The sequence below is a fragment of the Sander lucioperca genome, chromosome 11 (assembly GCF_008315115.2).
Source record: "Sander lucioperca isolate FBNREF2018 chromosome 11, SLUC_FBN_1.2, whole genome shotgun sequence".
Lineage (NCBI taxonomy): Eukaryota > Metazoa > Chordata > Actinopteri > Perciformes > Percidae > Sander > Sander lucioperca.
In genome coordinates this window covers 801,092-822,430 of record NC_050183.1, presented here as the reverse complement: position 1 = coordinate 822,430, position 21,339 = coordinate 801,092, and the positions used below count along the sequence as shown (strand labels likewise).

General features: G+C 41.6%; 1 protein-coding gene across 2 annotated transcripts in view; it reads right to left on the bottom strand.

The window, feature by feature from the left end:
• The window catches only part of kdm4b (lysine (K)-specific demethylase 4B), a 63,225-nt gene that overhangs the window by 12,360 nt on the left and 29,526 nt on the right, over nucleotides 1–21,339 (bottom strand). The window contains exons 8-16 of one of the 2 annotated variants that reach the window (XM_031307189.2): nucleotides 21,143–21,280; nucleotides 12,991–13,187; nucleotides 11,965–12,236; nucleotides 10,853–11,103; nucleotides 10,336–10,453; nucleotides 3,982–4,142; nucleotides 3,073–3,268; nucleotides 565–641; nucleotides 141–196 (exon numbers count right to left, since the gene is read on the bottom strand). In XM_031307189.2, the coding sequence (XP_031163049.1) occupies nucleotides 141–196; nucleotides 565–641; nucleotides 3,073–3,268; nucleotides 3,982–4,142; nucleotides 10,336–10,453; nucleotides 10,853–11,103; nucleotides 11,965–12,236; nucleotides 12,991–13,187; nucleotides 21,143–21,280 (1,466 nt within the window). The remainder of the gene's footprint in view (nucleotides 1–140; nucleotides 197–564; nucleotides 642–3,072; nucleotides 3,269–3,981; nucleotides 4,143–10,335; nucleotides 10,454–10,852; nucleotides 11,104–11,964; nucleotides 12,237–12,990; nucleotides 13,188–21,142; nucleotides 21,281–21,339) is intronic. The other variant, XM_031307190.2, reaches the window with a different exon arrangement.

Genomic DNA, 21,339 nt, shown 5'->3' with positions numbered 1-21,339 from the left:
TTCACATTTCTGTCATACTGTTTTTTAAATGTTTACTGAGGAATATACCCCAAAATGTTTTTTGTTACTTGTGATATTCTTAGCAGATTTTGCACATGTGAAAAAACAGCCACAATGAAACCCAAGCATATGCTACTAACCGGTCGTCTGTGGTAGTCTTCAAAGCTCCTCCCCGCAAGTTACAGAGACAACACTCCTAAAAAAACAGCAAGCAAATGAGGATTAAATTCAGGCAGTGATGGTAACAGAAAACTCAGAGCGGTCATATATTAGCCAAGATAGCTTGGTCATATCTAGACAATACCTTGGTCTGGTTTTGTAAAACCTGCTGGGGAACATAACCAACTATTCTTTACAACAGCAGTTGTATTCGACGTAGAGAAATGCAGGATGCACAAAAGCATAAAGGCTTCAGTCAACTCTGAGAAACATCTTCACCTATTTCTTCAGACCCTTGTACAAATTCTAATACGTGTAGTCCTGGAGAAGATCAAGCTGTTTTTCTAGACTTGTGTTGGAACCCTAAGTTTTTTTTGTTTTGCATAAGGAAGTGCTGCTACTCACCACTGTCCAGGCTCCGGCTGCACACCTGGAGCACATCCAGGAATCACTGACAGAGTCTGGCTTTACACCGTAACAACCTTTAAGACAGAAGAGAGTAATGGCTTCACATATCTTTCCTATAACATTTTGCATTTAATGTTTCCAAAGCACCTTCTAGATGAAGTGTATTCATGTTCAGTAAGGATGGGCTCCTGGGGAAATGAAGCAAAGCGCTGGCAATAACTCAATATCCCTTGAATGCTCACAATTTTTATAATTTCTATGCACCTGACACGAAACCTGCTCGTTAACAATTTTGTTAGCACCATCTATATAACTTGGGCAATCTTCTAATAACTATCTACAATTTGAGCTTCTAAAGCAAAAAAGCCTGTATGTTTATGTCACACATAGACAAGTCTGAATCATTTTTAGTTTGAACTGCTCCAAAACAATGAGGAACAAAGAAATGGATTGCAGAGCTGCTGGTTTTGACAGCTGTGTGTGTGTGTGTGTGTGTGTGTGTGTTTTCATGGCCATGCTGTAAAGAGATTTAAAAAAGTATATATATTAGGGCTGTCAATCGATTAAAAAATTAATCTAATTAATTACATATTCTGTGATTAATTAATCGAAATTAATCGCATACATAATTAACGGTGCCTGAACCGATACTTTTTAAGAAAGTAAAAAAAGAAAAGAAAAAAAAACCGGTACTAAACAACAGTCGGTGACATTAAAGAACGGCTTGTTTATTGCTAAGGCCATATGGTCAAAATTAAATGATTTAATAATAACGTATAACAATAACTTATTTCACTAGTAAATTGCTGTTGAACGACAAAAACAACCACCAGATGGGAAAAGGACATTTACAATAACTTCAAATGTACCACGAGGCTGTAGTTTACAAGTTTCACTGAACGCACCGTCTGTGTTGTTTTTCCGACGGCAGCTGCAGATTGTTACATACCAGTGTTGAATCCTCTACAGTAAAACACAGTCAAACTTTACACCGTTTAGCGTTAGCTGTCAGCATTGTAACCGTGTTTAATCCAGCTACTAGCTAGTGGTAGGCTAACGTTAGCTGCTGTCGAGTATAGTGTTAACTAGCGTCACGTGCAGCGGTGTTTGTGTTGCCTGTATCGTCTGTTTCAGAGCATCAGAGAGAAGCGCAGACACATCAGTGGCACCAGATTTCGGTAGCCAGGAAGAAGATTTTTACAAGTAAATGTTCCAGTTAATGATCCAGGCAGCACATTCTCGTCTCCCTCCTTCATTTTACAGTCCAATGGTGGCTAGAACGGCTGGAATGGATTAATCTGCGTTATTTTTTTTAACGCGTTATTTTTTCTCAGATGAATTAATCGAAATGAACGATTTGATAGCCCTAATATATATATATATATATATATATATATATATAAATTGTATAACAACCCACCAAAAAACACTCTTCTTCTTTAGTCTAGATAACGGATGTTAACATTTGGCCAAGTGGCGCCAAGCACAGAGATCCCAGAGCTCATCCACTCAAAGACAAAGTTAATCTGTCCTTTTACTATTTGCTTTGACAGAAGTTATATTCCCTTAAAAGTCAACTTTCTTTGTAAAAATAATGTGGAAGGCAGAGTAAATAAGAGTTGGGGTGGTTTATGGAGTGCTGCCTTCAGGCCTTTGTGTTGCTTGAGCAGCCTCTTAGCTAGTTTAACCCGAGTCAAGGAGAGTTAAACTAGGAAGCCTCACTGAGCGTGGCAACAGAGGAATTGAGCAGATACATTGTTGCACTGCTGTTGTAGAGTCTCATCTTCTCTGCTTCCTATTTTTACAACACTACTCTCAGGGGTCTGGAGATAAATAAAAAAGAAGAAAAAAAGAAAGTGGAGTAGACAAATGCCCAGTAGAATCTGTCTGTAAAGCTTGTCAGTCTGTGTATGGGCTTGTAGCTGGTTGAGACAAAGAGTGTTATAAATCAGATGCTGCAGTGTGCCCACAGCTGAGAGTCTACCATTTGAACAGAATCAAACAGAACATTTCTACAACAATAAACAGAAAGCAAAGAACATTTCCAAATTTTTTAAATGAAATTGTTACAGCAAAAGTCTTACTTTTGCATTATAATTGCAAGATTGCAGCTGTAGCCATCCCCTTAATAGTTCAAATGTTTTAAACTTATTTGATGACAAATGCATATTTAGACCAACTTCTAACACCCTTAAAACCTGAGGATGCTCTCAGTGACTGTACTCACACTTCCAGGAGCTGCTTCAGTATAAAAGCTGCAATCAATTTCTCTTTGCTAAAAAGCTTGAATTTTCATTAACAGCGTATATGTTGTGCTTAGATTCATTTTTACTGCTCATCTAAAAAAAAACATTTAGATTTGCAGAGAAATCCTTTTAAATTGGTACAGCTGTCCCTAGGTGTTATTACTCCACTGCAAACCGGGCTGACACACTATGTTTGATCCCTATGTTACTTAAATACAGCCAGCATCCGCTCTTGCTGCATTGAGGGTTTTATACTTACTGGCATGAACCTGCATGTGGCAAGATGAACAGCAGAGCAGAGGACTGGTTCCATCCTCTCCAATGTGATAGTTGGTGGGCGGAGGCTCAGTATTGCCTGCACCAACGCTGAAGCACATCTCTGGGACCAGGGGACGAGTCAGACGGGGAAGGGAAGCACGCTGGGTGTCAGTCGCAACAAAAGCGTCTTTATGTGGCTAGAGAGGCCAGAGGAAAGAAGATAATACAGTTAGTGTATTGTATCCATGATGATTACTGGTCAGCCTTTACAATGGTTGGGATTAATAGAAATAGGATGGAGTTAAAAATAGGGCTGGGCAATATATCGATATTGTGATTCGAGACTAGATATCGTCTTAGATTTTGGATATCGTAATATATTAAGTGGTGTCTTTTCCTGGTTTTGAAGGCTGCATTACAGTAAAGTGATGTAATTTTCTGAACAGACTGTTCTAGCTGTTCTATTATTTGCCTTTACACACTGTCATTAAATCGACATTTCTGATGATTATTTATCAAAAATCTCATTTTGTGAATAATATTTTGTTAAAGCACCAATTGTCAATCCTACAATATCGTCGCAATATCGACATCAAGGTATTTGGTCAAGAATATCGTGCTATTTGATTTTCACCATATTGCCCAGCCCTAGTTAAAAATAATACATGTTTTGCTTTTATGGCCTGCAACTGTTGTAAGTCGTAGTTCTTAAAGTTAACTATACATTTACAGTGTTCCCACTACTACAGTTACACCTTAACTGCTGCTACTCAAATTACTGACTGACTAACATTACTAATACTGCCACTAACTACCGATTTTGGAACTGCTACTACTACCACCATTGCTACTACTATTACACTTCACTGACACATACAGTATGTTCTTCTGCTGCAGCATGTGGCTGTACCTTTGGGTAGGGACAGAAGAGTGAACAGATAGCGCAGTGTGGTTGGAGTGCTGCCACTGCAGCATTGAAGGCCTTTTCTGCTAGGAAGTTGGGCGAGTGATTCTGCCACAGATGCTCCTGTTTCTTCATGTCACTGTGCAGCGGCATGGGGGAGGACAGTTCTGTGGGTAAAAAACAAAACAAAAAACACTAAAGATGTGCTACTCCAAAAAAAGACCACAATATGAAGTAAGTGAAAAAGTGAAAAATTAATTATTGGTAATGATTTAATTTTTCTTTGAAATGCATGTGTCAAATTAGGCAGAGTTGGTGCAATGTAAAGCATGGCATCAAAATTGAAGACGTAATAGTATTCCCGCAAAATCCTTTATTATCAGACCACTTCTTAATAACTTTCGAATTCTTACTACCCGATTATACGAAATTAGATAAAAGCTTCTACGCTAGAAGCCTATCTGACAGTGCTATAGCTAAATTCAAGGAAGATATTCCAACAGCACTAAACTCATTACCGTGCCGTATTATAACAGAGGATCTTTATGTAAACTTTAGTCCCTCTCAAATTGATAATTTCGTAGACGGTGCTTACGGCCTGCCTACGGACTACTTTAGACTCTGTTGCTCCCCTTAAAAAGAAGACGATGAAGCAAAGGAAACTAGCACCTTGGTATAACTCCCAAACTCGTAAATTAAAGCAAATCTCGCGCAAACTTGAAAGTAAATGGCGTTCCACCAAACTGGAAGAATCTCGTTTAGACGGGCAAGACAGTCTGAAAACCTATAGGAAGACCCTAAGAAAGGCCAGATCAGACTACTATTCATCACTAATAGAAGAAAATAAGAACAACCCAAGGTTTCTTTTCAGCACTGTAGCCAGGCTGACAGATAGCCACAGCTCCATTGAGCCATCTATTCCTATAGCTCTGAGTAGTGATGACTTCATGAGTTTCTTTAACGATAAAATTATAACAATTAGAGATACTATTCATCACCTCTTGCCCCCAACCTCTAATGGGTCACCTTTAACTGACAGACTGCTAGAAAGAACGACTAGACCTGACATATACTTAGATTGCTTTTATCCTATAAACCCTCAACAATTAATGCTAAAGGTCTCTTCAGCAAAGCCATCTACCTGTCTCTTGGACCCCATCCCAACGAGGCTACTTAAAGAAGCGTTACCCGTGGTTAACACTTCATTGCTAAATATGTCTTTATTGACAGGTTATGTACTGCAGTCATTTAAAGTAGCTGTGATAAAACCTCTACTGAAAAAACCCACCCTCGATCCTGAGGTCTTAGCCAACTATAGACCTATATCTAACCTTCCCTTTCTCTACAAGATCCTTGAGAAAGTAGTCGCTAATCTTATTTTATGTGATTTTCTACATAGCAATAGCTTATTTGAGGACTTTCAGTCAGGATTTAGAAAGCATCATAGCACAGAGACGGCACTGGTGAAAATTACTAACGACCTTCTAACTGCTTCAGACAAAGGACTTGTCTCCGTACTTGTCTTATTAGATCTTAGTGCTGCATTCGATACTATTGACCATACCATCCTCTTACAGAGACTGGAACATTTAGTTGGCATTAAAGGAATCGCACTAAACTGGTTTAAGTCCTACTTCTGTGATCGATCGCAATTTGTTAATGTTAACAATAAACCCTCCAATTACGCTAAAATTAACCATGGCGTTCCTCAAGGCTCAGTGCTTGGACCAATTCTATTCTCCTTATATATGCTTCCTCTAGGCAATATTATTAGGAAACACTCAATTAACTTTCACTGTTATGAGGATGACACCCAATTATATCGGTCAATCAAGCCAGACGAAACCAGCCAGCTAGCTAAACTTCAAGCTTGCATTAAAGATATAAAATCATGGATGGCCTACAATTTCCTGATGTTAAACTCAAACAAAACGGAAGTTATTGTGCTGGGCCCGAAACACCTACGAACCTCATTAGCCGAAGATATAATTACTCTGGATGGCATTGCCCTGGCCTCCAGTACTACTGTCAGAAATCTAGGAGTTATTTTTGATCAGGATCTATCCTTTAACGCCCATCGAAAACAAACCTCTAGAACAGCCTTTTTTCACCTTCGTAACATTGCTAAAATTAGGAACATCCTATCTCAAAACGATGCAGAAAAACTAGTCCATGCATTTGTTACTTCCAGGCTGGACTACTGTAATTCCTTATTATCAGGATGCTCAAATAAGTCCCTTAGGACTCTCCAGCTGATCCAGAATGCTGCAGCGCGTGTTCTGACAAGAACTAAGAAAAAAGATCATATTTCTCCTGTATTAGCTTCTCTCCATTGGCTTCCTGTAAAATCCAGGATTGAATTTAAAATCCTTCTTCTGACCTATAAAGCTCTAAATGGCCACGCTCCTTCATATCTTGAGGACCTCTTAGTACCTTATTGTCCCACTAGAGCACTACGCTCCCAGAATGCAGAGTTACTTGTGGTTCCTAGAGTCTCTAAAAGTAGAATGGGAGACAGAGCCTTCAGCTATCAGGCTCCTCTCCTGTGGAACCAGCTCCCAGTCTGGGTTCGGGGGGCAGACACAGTCGCTACATTTAAGACTAAACTGAAAACTCTCCTCTTTGATAAAGCTTATAGTTAGGGAGTGAGGAGTTGCAGTGAACGCCTAGACCGGCGGGGCAGGGTGTATAGCTGCAGACACAGCACCCCTGCTTCTCTCTGCTTCTCTTTACAGTCATCAGATTGACCTATCGTATAATCAATAATATAGTGCCTCTCCTAGTTATGCTGTTATAATTCTAGACTGCCGAGGAAGTTCCTTCTTATGACACGCTCTTTTCTTTTGTTTCCTTTTATGCACATCCTGTCCCAGAAGTGCTTGTTACTAACCTAGCTCTGGGGAGTTTACTCCCCGGAGTCCTTATGTTTCTTCTTCGCCCAGAACATCGCCTCGGATTAGGGTGACACCAAGACCTGGGTCTTGGGTGCAGCTGTGGCTATGGACCTGCTACACCCTGCTACGCTCTGCGATTCCCTGCAATGCCCGGCTACGTACTGCTGCGTCCACCGCGTCCACCCATGCTCTGCTGTGCCACGCTACATCCCGTACTGTCATAACCCCAACCGTCAGACACCGCCCACCAAGAGTCTGGGTCTGCCGAGGTTTCTTCCTAAAAGGGAGTTTTTCCTCGCCACTGTCGCAATAGCCACTGCTAATGCTTGCTCTTGGGGGAACTATTGGAATTGTTGGGGCTTTATAGAGTGTGGTCTAGACCTACTCTATCTGTAAAGTGTCTCGAGATAACTCTTGTTATGATTTGATACTATAAATAAAATTGAAATTGAACTGAATTGAATTAAAGATCTTTATTTCTATGTCTGTTTATATTGTGCAATTTCCTTATTGTAAAGTACTTTGTGCTGCACTTCTTGTATGAAATGTGCTATACAAATATTATTTATAAAATTTAATATCATTATTACTACTGCTTTTTACATCAAAATTGGAAAAATTCGCTAAGTTTTTGAAACTGACAACAAAGCCCTTAAAGCCTCTCAACACCCACACAGGTGTTTTCAGTTATTCTGGCTGATTGGACTCTTTTCAGGTTGAAGGTTGGCCGGAGCTTTGATGAGAACTGATTAGGTCACAAATTCTTTCTACCAATAAGGATGACAAAGGTGTCATTTGTCCCGCCCTAAAAGATGCAACAACACTAACAGTGGACTCCGGAAGATGTCAATCTCTCAGTCTAACCACACCCACACAGTCCTGGAAAAGGTCCAATCAGCCACATTAACTATTAACACCTGTGTGGGTGTCCAGGGCCTTTAAATTAATGTATTTACTTGAGACACTTCAAGTTCATTTGAGATAGCCCTCTTTATTTCTTTTATCATTTTGTATTTATTTTTATGTATATGCTCCTATGTTTTGTTGTTTCTATGCCTTGGGTCGAGCAAAGCTCTATTTTTGAAGTGAATTTGTTAATGTGCCTTGTTTGTTTGTTTATCTGTATACTCAATAAAGAAGTGGAAAAAAAAAAAAACACTCACTTCTAGTTCACCTGTTACTCTTGTTATTTCCTTCTTCCAAAACAGCCAGGAGTTGAGTTTTCATTAAAACTAAATTACAACTGGTGTGATAACTGCATGCCAAAATAATCCGAGCTCACAAGACCAAATTGCCTCCTAAGTTGCCACATTGCAAAGGCTATTTTGTGCGATGAAGTCAGTCCACATAAAACACAACGGGGCTCCATTCACCTCCAGCCAACTTGACAGAGAACAATGAGGGCAACAGCATCACCGATCTGTTTTAACCGAAGCTCAGCTAAAAACTCCGGATCTGCAGCATGTTACTGCGTTGATCACTAACAAGCCTGTTTGTAACCGGTAGGCTACCGACAACGTGATCTTTACCTGTTCAACTGACTTCACTAGATAGTCTGCGACTGTCCTGCTTGTATTACAGACGTGAACTCACCACAGACAGTTGCCGTTTGCATGGACTCACGGCGGTGCTGAGAGTGAACAGAGGAAACACTGGAATGGATATTTGGCATTATTTCAAACGAACGGGAAACACTGATGTATGAAACTGCCAATTTGATTAATTTACCAGTTAAACTAAGCCCACTTTAACCCCCGTATACAGAGTAGTATAACTGAAGCATTTTTGGAAATGCATGAAAATGTTTTTAAGAAGGAAGCCCTTGTAAAGAGACGGAAACAGCAGATTCTGTTCCAGACAAAAACAAGACCACTCCTGATATAATTGGCTGATGAACTTGAATAGCACAGGCATCAACAACTTGCTGTTGTGGGTCTGGAATCAAGTTTGCAGTAAAGGCCCCTGAAGCTACTGATCCAGACCGTTTGTCAAACCCTGGACAGAACGCAGGAAGAACTCTTCACAAGCTTGCCATTTAACTCTCTCTTTTCTCCCTCCACCAGCCTGGTCTTTCTCCTTGTTCCCCATCCACCCTTCTGAAGGACATGCCCTGAGTCGGGTCCCCTGCTGCCGACTTAAAGTGACTTTGAAAGCAGGTAATTGGAAGTCATGATCCCCGGATCAATAAGTGTCAGTCAGAAAATGAAAAGATACAGACAGAAGGGAGGGGAGGGAAAAGAGGTCTTGCGGCCTTGATTTCATTATCCCCACAGAGAGCTTTAGTCCCGTTTGTTTTTCTTTCTCCAGATCAATAATCAAAACACAAATGTCTTCTTCATTTAAAGTACTGTGATGGAGAGGACAATGAGTGGAATAAATAATGAGGGGGTAGCGGGAAATAAAAAGGATGTTGTTAGGTGAATAACGGTCGATGTCAGGGTTCAACTGACATGGTCTGTTTTTGGTAAATTTGTGTGAATAATCATCTTTAAATGTTACCATTTTCATTAGAGCTGCACGATTAATCTAATCGTGTCACTCTGTGCTGTGTGCGTGACACCCCACGTCTCCACGTTGTAACACCCTTCTAAACTCCCAACAAGTAAAGTAAAGAAGCGAAAAATGTGCTTGTTGTTTATTATGAACTTTCGTAAATAACAATCAGTTTACAATTTTTCAAACACACTTTTAAATGAATTGTAATAAATATACGGGGGTGTGACTTTCTGGCTGAAAAATGGACGAGAAGGAATTTCATACCGGGGCTCAGTCACCTTCACCATGTGTTTAAAACCTGCGTTTTCAACAACTGAATATGGTTGTAGATCCGCTGCTATAAGAACACCAATGGCCCGATCTGAATTACCAGCAAAAGTCTGTTTAAATGCCGAGGGGAGCTGCTTTTGCATTACGCTCGCAGTGATATTCACATTTGAGTGGTGCCGTTTCAAGTGAGTTAAATCACTAATGAGCAATGTCGGCACACTACTTTTGTCTTATCCACTTGTTTTTGTCCATTGTTGTATTTCACCGGGAAACTGGAAGTGTTCCCAAACAGGAGACCTTAATGATAACAGAGGGTCTTCAAGCTCTGGCTTCTCTACATAGGCCATGACGCTAGCTAGCGAGAGGCTTGGCTCGGATAAGCGTACTGTGTGCAGAGTGTGTGTAAAGCGCTCAAAGTGCAGGGCGGAGACTAAACAAACTTCTGGTCCACCTCTTAATATGTTTGCGTGGGAACTTGGAAATTAAGTATGTTTTGCACGCAAAACAAGCCTAATAATTTCTGTTAAAGATTGCATTCGGAGTACATTAGCACCATTCCGAAAGTCCTGTACCGAAGGGTGACTCCCCTTTAATAGAAGACTTTCCATACAAATGGTACTGAGTTTAAAATAAGAACATATTCACAAAAAATACACTTAAAGTTAAATAAATGCACAATAACAGACACAAAGCCACACACCTTTATCGCTGGTTGGGTCTTGCTTGAGGATGGACAGAGGGGAGCGCATGGGTGGCTTGCTGAGGGGGTGACGGCGACTCTTTTTTACCTCTGTTGGCATCTTCACCTTGGAGTATGCCTGACAAAACACAATATTTTACAAGTTTTATATTGTCTTTTTAAAATACTTTTATAAATGTGTTATTAGTACAGCTGTGAGAGTTTTTTTTGTTGTACATGTAGAGTAATTTGTTGCAAAGTATCATATTAATCATCAATGAAACACACCTACGTATATTCAGATTCTTATTACGATTTTTGCCATGCAAAATTAACCTGCTTTGCCTGCAACTGTGCCAGAAAACCAATTAAAATGTAGAGGTTCAACTCTATTTTTAGATCATATTTGTGCAGTAAAATCATTCTCAAGCCACCAACTGTGGCTTGAGAATAATAAAAGTGTGCTGCCCTGTTGGACACAATAACTTGTTACAACTCAAAGCACAAATCCAATCGACCTAAAGCTCAACAGTCTAACCTGGGTGGCACTCACATCCAGCTTGTTGTCAGCTGGGATGTCACTCTGTCTCGGAGCAAGAAGGTTCCCCAGCTCTGAATGACTGGCCATGGTGTTCTTTGAAGTCTTGATGTTGGATGTAGCAAACTGCTCAAATGCTTCCTCAAACCCAGTGATGGCGTTGTGGATATTTGAAATTTTCTTTGGCTTTTTATGCTTCTTTTTCTCTGGGTCCTCAGTCAGGTTCTCCGACTTGGCCTCAGGTTCTTGTGCTGGCAAAGAGAAATGACAAAAAAAAAAAACTTCAGAAGAGTATTGATGGCCATCGTGGCAAACAGAAAAGCTGTTGCGTCTAGTTAGGGTGAATAGCAATGAAATACTCAAACCCACACGAGACTGAAGAGAAATTGGTTACGTGGCACTTTATACTTGAATGTCATTCTTTATTACAGCATGCTTATCAACAAGATCAGAAGACAGGATACAGCACTTCAGATCCCCCTGTAATACTTTCCTCTATGAGAACAAGGCCACTCTCTGCTCCTCTGCCTTTCCATGCCTGCAGTCTTCACCTGGCAACAGCTGTCATGCAGTTGATATGCAAATTGGATATTTTTACACAGACATACGGGGAGGTGTCTAATTCTCACAGAGACGTGGCGAGAAGCCTAATATTTACTTCTCCAGGCTTTTATCGTTACCTGATACTTAAGAGTTTCACTACAGTCACTCTTAGGTTATACTTCATTATGTTTTGGCAGCTACAAGCACATGAGCATTTTAACACAACAATTCTCCTAACAGAGTGATGGCTCATCAAAACCTTCAAGAAGGGTGAAAAGGTGATAGACGGCATGAGGTACTGGGATTAATACTGTGGTGGGGACTGAGCCGGGAGATGATGAGTTTTGAATTTAGAGGGTTCCTTTTTAAATGTTTTTTAACCGAGTTATGGATATTTCATGCTGCAGAAAGTTCAAGAGAATCTGCAGAAACACCTTTAATTGAAAATAAAGCAGCTATGTTGGTTTTGATCACGTCCACATTAATCTAGTGTCGTGCTCTGTAATACAACCTTGTGTGTTTACACAAACAAACAAACTGCAATATCTTACAGCTCATCTCATCCTCACCCTCTACAGCTGGAGTCTCCGCTTCTTTAGCAGTGCGCTCGGCAGCCTCGCGCTCCTCACGCTCGGCAGCCTCGCGCTCCTCACGCTCCATGGCCTCCAGGGTCATAATGGCCTCTTTGGCCAGACGCTCCTCTCTCTCCTGCCTCCGCTGGGCCTCGCGCTCCTCCACCTGACGCTGGTACTCGGCAGCATTCAGCTCAATGCCTTCCTGTGCCAGCACCTTCACCTCCTCCAGCTTTAGACGACGGACCTGCTTCATCTTCTGCATGGCCCTGGGGTGGGGCACAAAGGCCGGTAAATTATTCAAATTATACAATATATATAACATATATCTATTTGCTAATATATAGATAAACTAATAAGCTTTAGTTAAGTTCCTGCACTCAACCCATTCTACCTCTTTTTCTTATGCTAAACAGTCATTTTATTTGTATATATTGGTTTCTGGATTTATTGCATATTAAAGCTTTAGTGTGTAACTATCAGTTACAAGTTCAAGCCATTGCCAAATTAATTGCTACAAAGCTAATTAAGACTATCAGCTCCACACAACTCTCTCTGTATTTCTGAGTATGGCTATGTTCAGAAGATTGTGTTGTCCAGTGACTTTCCCACGCAGAAACTTGAGTGAAGATAATTACCTCTTCTGAAGAGTCCATCATGTTTTTTTTAATCCTATGTGTCCTCCTTGGCTACTAGTAACTGCATCAAGGAGGGGTGGGGGTGGGGGCGCAATCACGTAAGGCTTGTATCATGTGAATGCGCTGACAGTTTTGTTGTCATTACTTAGAATTCCTCATGGGGGCGACAGAAACTACGCACTATAGCTTTAATGTTTGTTCACGTATGCACCATTCACCAAGGCAAATTCCACATAAGTGTAACTTATTGTGGCAATAAACCATTTTATAATAATTTCAAAGGCATTAAAATGACTAAATGTGCAGATTTGTATATTTATATCCATGTGCAACACATGCATCAAAACCTCAGAATTAAGACAATTTATGCAGTTTGTCCTCTCACTTTCGCAGGACATTTGCTCTGTAGTTTACACGATGCTCCCTCCAGCGCTCTAGTTCGGGGCTGTTGAGCACTGTGGGCTTAAGGTGGTCCAACACTGTGATATCTTTGCCCTGCTTCCACAGTTCATAGCGATCCGGCTGCAGGCAGCGCACAAACACGTCCATAGAGATCTTCACCATGTCTTTACGGCAGGTACACTAGAGAATAATAAGCAGAGAAGGAAGAGGTGACGTTATGTTAAGAGTAGAGAGTAGCAGCAGGTAGGACATAAAGCAACCTATGTTCCACCGTAAACGAACAAACCTACAAACCTGCTACAGATGAAACTTTTAGTTACACTTTTTTTTTTTTTACTGAAAACTCTGCTGTGAGACACCAAAAGATGAGGTAACCGTCTGTGGCAAACTGATGTCCCCCCAAAAAAAAGGTAAAGAAAGGTGTTGCAGCAGAAATCACACTTTACAAAAAGATGGATCTTAAACTGAAATTCTATGTATTTACAAAAAAAATATTTATAATGTTTTATAATTAATACATCATTAGATTCATATGTATGACAAGTGTGTTATGGTCTCTGCCAAGAACGTCTTTATTCTCTCTCTCTCTTGCAATGAAAGAAGTAAACATTATTATCGGCTCCAATTCTGCATTTGAAATATCATGTATGCAAATCGCATTAATTATGGTACACCCGACATAACTTGATTTCACCCTAATTAGATCCGCAATGTGGGGGGAGATACAATTGCAAGGCCACATTTATGCAGCCACTGTATAAGATTGACAACCGCATTTACTAATGAAAGCGATTTTTGAATGACATTGGTCATATCACTGCAGTTGTGAACAAGTAAATAGAGTCAGGAATGTTAGCTAATCTAAGCTGAGGACAGCACATGTAACCATAAAGACAGTTAGTACACAACAAAAGTGGTGACTGTTGTAGTCTTTATGTGTTTTTGCCACAATTTAGTACTTAATTTTTTTTAGTTTGGAGTGCTGCATCTGGTCACTTTTAAAGATAAAGGCTGATAAGGTTAACATACAGTATGTTCACAGAAAGTAACTTGGCAGAAAAGGTTTGGATGAAACACCACTTTAATCTCCATCTCTGTGAGGCCATAAGTGTACAAAGAAGTGGCCAATAATTGGTGCCCCATGTGTTTGTAAATGTGCATCAAATATGGTAGTGAGTAAAATATGGCAGGTAATAAGACTTTGGTAAATTTGACAATGTGCAGATAGTTAAGAGGTAAATGAGAGCGACAGCTGCACCCTATAACCACTCACACCTCAAGATGCCTCCACAAACCTTCATCATGACATTACGGGATGGATACAATGGATTGTTCTGCTGACTACAGAAGGGAGGAGCTGTAAAATGAAACCTTATGCTGCATATAATGGCAGGTACAGCACAGAGAAGTTTGGTAATGAAGGAAACAAATGGAGGGAGATGAAACAAACAAAGATGGGTGAGGAGAGAGAGTGAGAGATGAAAATATTTTCTTTTGTGCCTTGTTTGCTGGGTAACATTCTGGCCCTATTATTTCCTGAGCTGTACTGAGAGCCTTATGTTCAATTACTGGGAACACAGCAGCTCACCCTTCCCAGCAAAACAATATCCAGCCTACATCTTATCGAGACACCACTTGACAGACAGAAACATTAATATATGGTGTTGGGTGGGGAGTGTTGGAGCGAAAAGTGGGAGGGCAGAGGGGGGCAAGTGAGCATGGGTACAGCTGATTGTTACCATCATGAAACCTTTAGTGAAAACAGCAACATGCCAGGAAACTACAAATGCAAAAGAACAAAAGATAAACATTGCTCTTACACCAATTGTTCCTAGCAAAATGTGCCATTATTTATCTGTAAAAGGAAATAAAGGCTCATTTTATTTTTATGAAACTATTAAGAGGTTATGGAGATTGTTGCCATTTCTCTAGGGCCAGGACGAGTTACACTTTATTATCATATAAAAACTTAATTAGAGGAGGGAAGCAGATTTGGATATGCACAAGATCTGGAAAAACAAAAACTCGCCCTGAGGCAGGCAGTCAATGAGCCCTGAAGTATACTTGGGCTCCTAATGAAGCTAAATTGTTGGAGCCACAGAAAACCTAGAGCCTGGGGACTCTCTATGGATCAGCAGACACAGTGAATGTGCCATGTACTAATAATAAAACAGGGTTTTAGTCGGACCTGACCCACAGTGGCTGGGAAAATTAGATTATCCCAAATTCTTTATGCTTGCTAGGATCACATTATCACTGACAAGGACAGAAATAACCAGAAAGATGATCCTAAGAATTAAGAACAATTGGAGACGTAATTAAAAATAGTTAAGATGCAAAATGCAGAGGTAAGTAAGTAACATACTGCAAAGCAGAGCTGTATATCATTTTATACAGTCTATGATATCATCCAGCTGCTCATGCAGTTAAAACCTACTGTGAAATGGGACAAAAACGTATCTGAAGCCTCAGTTGCTTGGTTTTCCACGTGCTGTGAAAAAAAAGGTGCTGACGAAGTTTTTGCCCAGCATGTTTCCTTGGACTAGGGTGGCACCTAAATCATGGTTGCAGCTGTCCCGTTGGTCCTGCTCCACGCCCTGCTATGCCCTGTTACACCCCGCTACGCTCTGCAGTGCCCTGCTACGTCCTGCTATGCTCTGCTGTGCCCTGCTACGTCCTGTAACGCCCTGCAGTGCCCTGCTATGCCATGAACTACTACAACTACTATCTCTGGTCATTGTTCCAGTATCTTTATTGTGACTATTATTCAGGGTTCATACGCATTTTAACCAATACGTTTCCATTACCTTTTCGGCAAATTTCTATGACTATGTATTCCTGAAAATGTCAGTCAACATTATACAATAAGAATAAAAGTCTGTGTTAAAGTTTACCCTCAGAGGTTTAAAAATAAAATGAATGACAATTTATGTGGTTCATAGTGGGATTCGTAATATCGCGCCCCGAATAGAACGGTGAGGTTAGGACGACGTGAAATACATTTATTAATCACATATTATTATACTGTGTTAAAAAAAAATTCCATGACTTTTCCAAAACTTTCTGGGTCTTTTTATGTTTCCAAAACCTTTCCAGGCCTGGAATTTGCATTTTTCAAATTCCATAACTTTTCCAGGTTTTTTCAAAACGTATGAACCCTGATTATTGCAATTGTTCATCGCACCCCCAACTGGCACCGTCAGACACCGCCTACCAAGAGCCTGAGTCTGTCCGAGGTTTCTCCCTAAAAATATTTTTTCTCACCACCCGAGGTTTCTTCCTAAAAGGAGTTTTTCCTCGCCACTGTCGCACTAAATGCTTGCTCTTGGGTGAATTACTGGAATTGTTGGGTTGAGTGTGGTCTAGACCTACTCTATCTGTAAAGTGTCCTGAGATAACTCTTATGATTTGATACTATAAATAAAATTGAATTGAACTGAAACTGAATTGAAGTTTAAATAATGACTTTTCTCATGACATTTCTTGTCTTTTTTTTAAATAAATAGTGAGTGATGTAGAAATGTTATTAGTAAGTGGTGTATGGCTTTTATAACTGTAGTGATTGTGTGCATAACAGTATATACAGTATATGCAGTATTTACTGCATCTGTTGGGTTTATGTTTATGTTGCACCAAGTCTTCTGTTGTAAATGTTAGCAATATTTCTACTGTGATGAAACAGTGCCCACGAATCCCACTGTGTGGCAAGCAGTCTCTGTCCTTTATTACAATATGGCTACCCTCTAATGGCAGTGAGTGGTGGCAAGGTACTGCATAGCTTGCCTTGAAACTGAAGTTGCAAATAATCATATTTTCATGGTCTGCTGGAAAAATATTGAACATTTGAGCATTTTTCTGTGGACACAACTTGTCCTTGGATCTATGCAGTGTTTGCTACAAGAGCAATCATACTCTTATCCGTTTAATAATTCAGTGAGCCTTCCACACAACAAAAAAAATCCATTTTGTTTATGGTTATCATGGACATGGGTTGCACATAAATAAAGTCTAATAAAAATTCAGTATCTCCAATCACAGCATGTCTGGGTTCCCCCAAAACAAGACAGGTCTGCAAGCAAATATATAAAAGACAGAGTCAGTCCTCTGCAATTCACTTTCACAATGAAAAAGTGATGCGATTTAGTCTGGGAACAGGGAGGATGATTTCTGCTCCTCTCCCAGTCAGTAAAAATCACAGCAGAAGCCTGAGGGAACAGCCGCAAAATGTGACTGAGCACCAGACGAACAGAGAGAGGCTTTCATTGAGAATACTACAGACCTGAAACACAGAATCTGCTAACATTCAGCAACATAATGGTGTGGCGGACATAACTATTTTCAGAAATAATCTGTAAGGTCTGTTTTGCCATCCTTATTTGGCTCATTGCTGAGCTGTTTTCTTACAGACTTGGCAAAAAATTGCATGTAGCATACAACTCAGTGTGGCTTAGTGCAGTGGCTTTCTTCTTGATTTCTGCTTTTTTTTCTAAGCACTGGGTGACACTTCATGACCAGATCAAAATAGGTTAAACTCCTAATCCTCTGTCCAAATTAAACAAGGGACTTATGTACATCTATTACCTCTCCGGGAACCATCACCTTATCGTGGTGGAGAGGTTTGTGTGTCCCTATGAATGTGTGTGGAGCTTTGTGCTCCTGGTAGGGTCTCCCATGGCAAAGTGGTCTCAGGTGAGGGGCCAGACAAAGAATGGTTCAAAAACCCTATGAGAAATCGAGGAAGAGATAGAGTGACCCTGCCCGGAGGAAGCCTGGGGCCCCCGTCTGGAGCCAGGCCCAGATGGAGGGCCCGTCAGCGAGTGCCTGGTGGCTGGGTTTGCCACGGAGTCCGGCCGGGCACAGACCGAACAAGCTACGTGGCACCTCTCTCTCCATCCCATGGGCCCACCACCTGTGGGAGGAACTGCTGGGGTCGGGTGCGCTGCCACATGGGTGGCGGCGAAGGTCAGGGGACTCGACGGACCAGACCCGGGCGGCAGAGGCTGGCTCTGGGGACGTGGAATGTCACCTCTCTGTGGGGGAAGGAGCCGGAACTTGTGCGGGAGGTGGAGCGCTACCAGTTGGATCTGGTGGGGCTTACCTCTACACACAGTGTTGGTTCTGGAACCATACTCCTGGATAAGGGTTGGACTCTTTTCTTCTCCGGAGTTGCCCAGGGTGTGAGGCGCCGGGCGGGTGTGGGGATACTCACAAGCCCCCAGGTGAGCGCCGCTACGTTGGAGTTTATCCCGGTGGACGAGAGGGTCGCCTCCCTACGCCTGCGGGTTGTGGGGGGGAAAACTCTGACTGCATGGGGCTCCAGTGGGGGACTCCATAGTCCTGCTGGGGGACTTCAACACGCACGTGGGAAATGATGGAGATAGATGGAGAGGCGTGATTGGGAGGAACGGCCTCCCTGATCTAAACCAGAGTGGTTGTTTGTTGTTGGACTTCTGTGCTAGTCATGGATTGTCTATAACGAACACCATGTTCGAACATAGGGATGCTCATAAGTGTACCTGGTACCAGAGCACCCTAGGCCAAAGGTCAATGATCGATTTTATAATCGTTTCATCTGATCTGAGGCCGTATGTTTTGGATGCTCGGGTGAAGAGAGGGGCGGAGCTGTCAACCGATCACCATCTGGTGGTGAGTTGGGTCAGGGGAAGACTCTGGACAGACCTGGTAAGCCCAAACGGGTAGTGCGGGTAAATTGGGAACGTCTGGAGGAGACCCCTGTCCGACAGACTTTCAACTCACACCTCCGGCGGAGCTTTTCGTGCATCCCTGTGGAGGCTGGGGGCATTGAACCCGAGTGGACAATGTTCAAAATTTCCATTGCTGAAGCTGCGGCAGGAGCTATGGTCTCAGGGTCTTGGGTGCCTCAAGGGACGGTAACCCTCGAACACCGTGGTGGACACCGGTGGTCAGGGAAGCCGTCCAACTGAAGGAGGAGTGAATTACTTCAAAGAAAGAAAATGAAATGTCTAATGCCTAATATCAGGAAGGTTGAGGAGAAGGTTAATTAAGACTGCAATGTCTGAAATAATAGAAGTAGATGCACACACAGCACACAAAGAGTGCTGACAGTAGGCCTGCTTTGACCACGCGTGTGTGTTCGCTTGGTAAGTCAGACAGATGGGTCAGCAGTTGGGGAGCTTGAATTTAAGAAAACAGACATGAAGCACGCCCAAGCTCATTCTCTCCTTTTCACTGCTGTGTTCTGTCAGCCCCCAAACAGTGACAAATTCGATCCTGAGCCCCATCGCTCACTGTCCTGTTTGGTGCTGACAGAATAAGGCTTGGTAGGGAGAGGGCAGGAGAGAGAGGGAAGACAGCCAAACGAGTTAACAGATGACTGCTTGAGCTTAAGACAGAGAGGGAAGATGGGGGGAGTTAGAAAGACGAAGAGACAATGAGAGACTTCATTGTTGCCAAGCAAGTTGTTGGCGTAGGCGAGCTATATAAAACTACTATATATATATATATATAAAACAAATTACTCAAAAATATATTGCTGGAAATAACAATTTCTCACTGAAGATGCAGTGCAATGTTTTTAAGACTCTACATATGAGTACTTTACTTGAAGCTAACCTGTGTAACTTTTGCTATTCAGCTGTCAGACACGTTACAATTGCAGCATACTGTAATGGTAAATGCTAAAATGTGGAATAACGGATGCAAACGCTAGCATAAGCTACTGCTTGCAAAACTCCTGAGGGCACTTAACTAACCAAGGAGCTTTTCCTTTGTAAGAAGATGTTACTTCTTCTTTCAAAAGTTACATGGTCTCACTTTAAGGGCTGAGTTGTACTCAAAGTTGTATTTAAAAACTTCACTTTAAGGGACTTTAAATGACAATGTGTGTGTCTGGGTTCTCCAGGCATTTGAAATTAAATTAAAAAAAAGATAGTTAGTTACCTTCAAAAGAGAAAGTAATTAACCCCAGTCAATATACTGACAATTTTACAGACCAATACACTACCTAAATGTGTCTGTAGTAATTGTTCTAATTGCACTCGTGAGAACTAAAACCGTGGGCAAAAAAACTACTTTAACTGCCGTTGGGACTGAATTGAAGCAGCAATGGTTAACAGACAATCTCTGTAACCACTGTGCTACTGTACCGCCCCAAGAGAATGAAAACGTCTGTATAAAAAGACGAAGAGAAAAAGGTGGACTGGCAGAAAGCGCCCGTCTCATTGGCCCGAGCTGTTCTTTCATATTCCTCCGACTGTGTATGGTGCTGCACTGTTGATTTGTTGACTCGGATTAGCAGTGCAGAGTGAGTGGACCACTCTTCTTTATCACACTGAGACAAGTTTAGTGGGGATGCTCCCTTGAGCACTGGGCTGGGTAAAGGGAAGACTGCTGGAGCTTGGACCACTGGTTCTTAAATTACAAGTGGCCACATGGGTAAAGTAGAAAGGCCGAAAATGAGAAAAAGGGAGAAGGGAGGGAGATGTAGTTCTGCAAAATGGCACCTAATAAATCTAACATGCAGCCAAGTAGAGAGAAAGCAGGGAAAGGGGCACACCACACACCCACATACATGTGAACACTCACACCCAAGAAAAGACTACATTGTAGTTGGGCTCCCGTCCACAACCAACCCATGCCCTGTCAATTTCATGCTCAGCAGCCCACAGGCAAAGAGGCAGCTTGCGTCAATGGAAGGATGCGAGGGTACAGTTAGTGTCGGTAACAGATGGTGTGCAGCAGAGAACAAGACATTGCTTTTATATTTCGATATGATCTATTACTTTATTCCTTCAGAGAACCAAACAGGCAAAGCAGGAAGGCCGCAAAGTCGCTGCAGAATGACATGTCGGATCAAACCTCTTCAAGTAGAATGTCTACATTTGCCCGCAAGGTGCGTGTGTGATGATGATGATGATGATGATGATGATGATGATGATGATATTATTGGTGGAGATTTAGGTGGAAGTTTCCATACGTTTTCACTCCAAGATTTTAAGATCCAAAAATTTACACTTTCACATCATTACTGCGGCTTTCTGTTAATTGTCCCAATATTACTACGTGGAATTTAGCACTGTTATCTCTTTTACAGTAACACTGACTTCATCTTATTGTTACAGGACTGAATATCCAGTATGCCTGACTTATCTTACCTGGGTAGCCATTTTGCCGTAGTCCACCCAGCGTAGGGTGGCAAAGTTTGTGGACTCTGCGCAGTTGAAGCCATGGTTGAAGCCAGCATGGTAGCCATAAGGAAAGGTGACCATAAACTCCCCTTCATTCTGAGTTATCTGATCAAAGAGAGAGAGAGAAAAACAGAAAAGATTTACAAAACATTTCATTTTGTAGA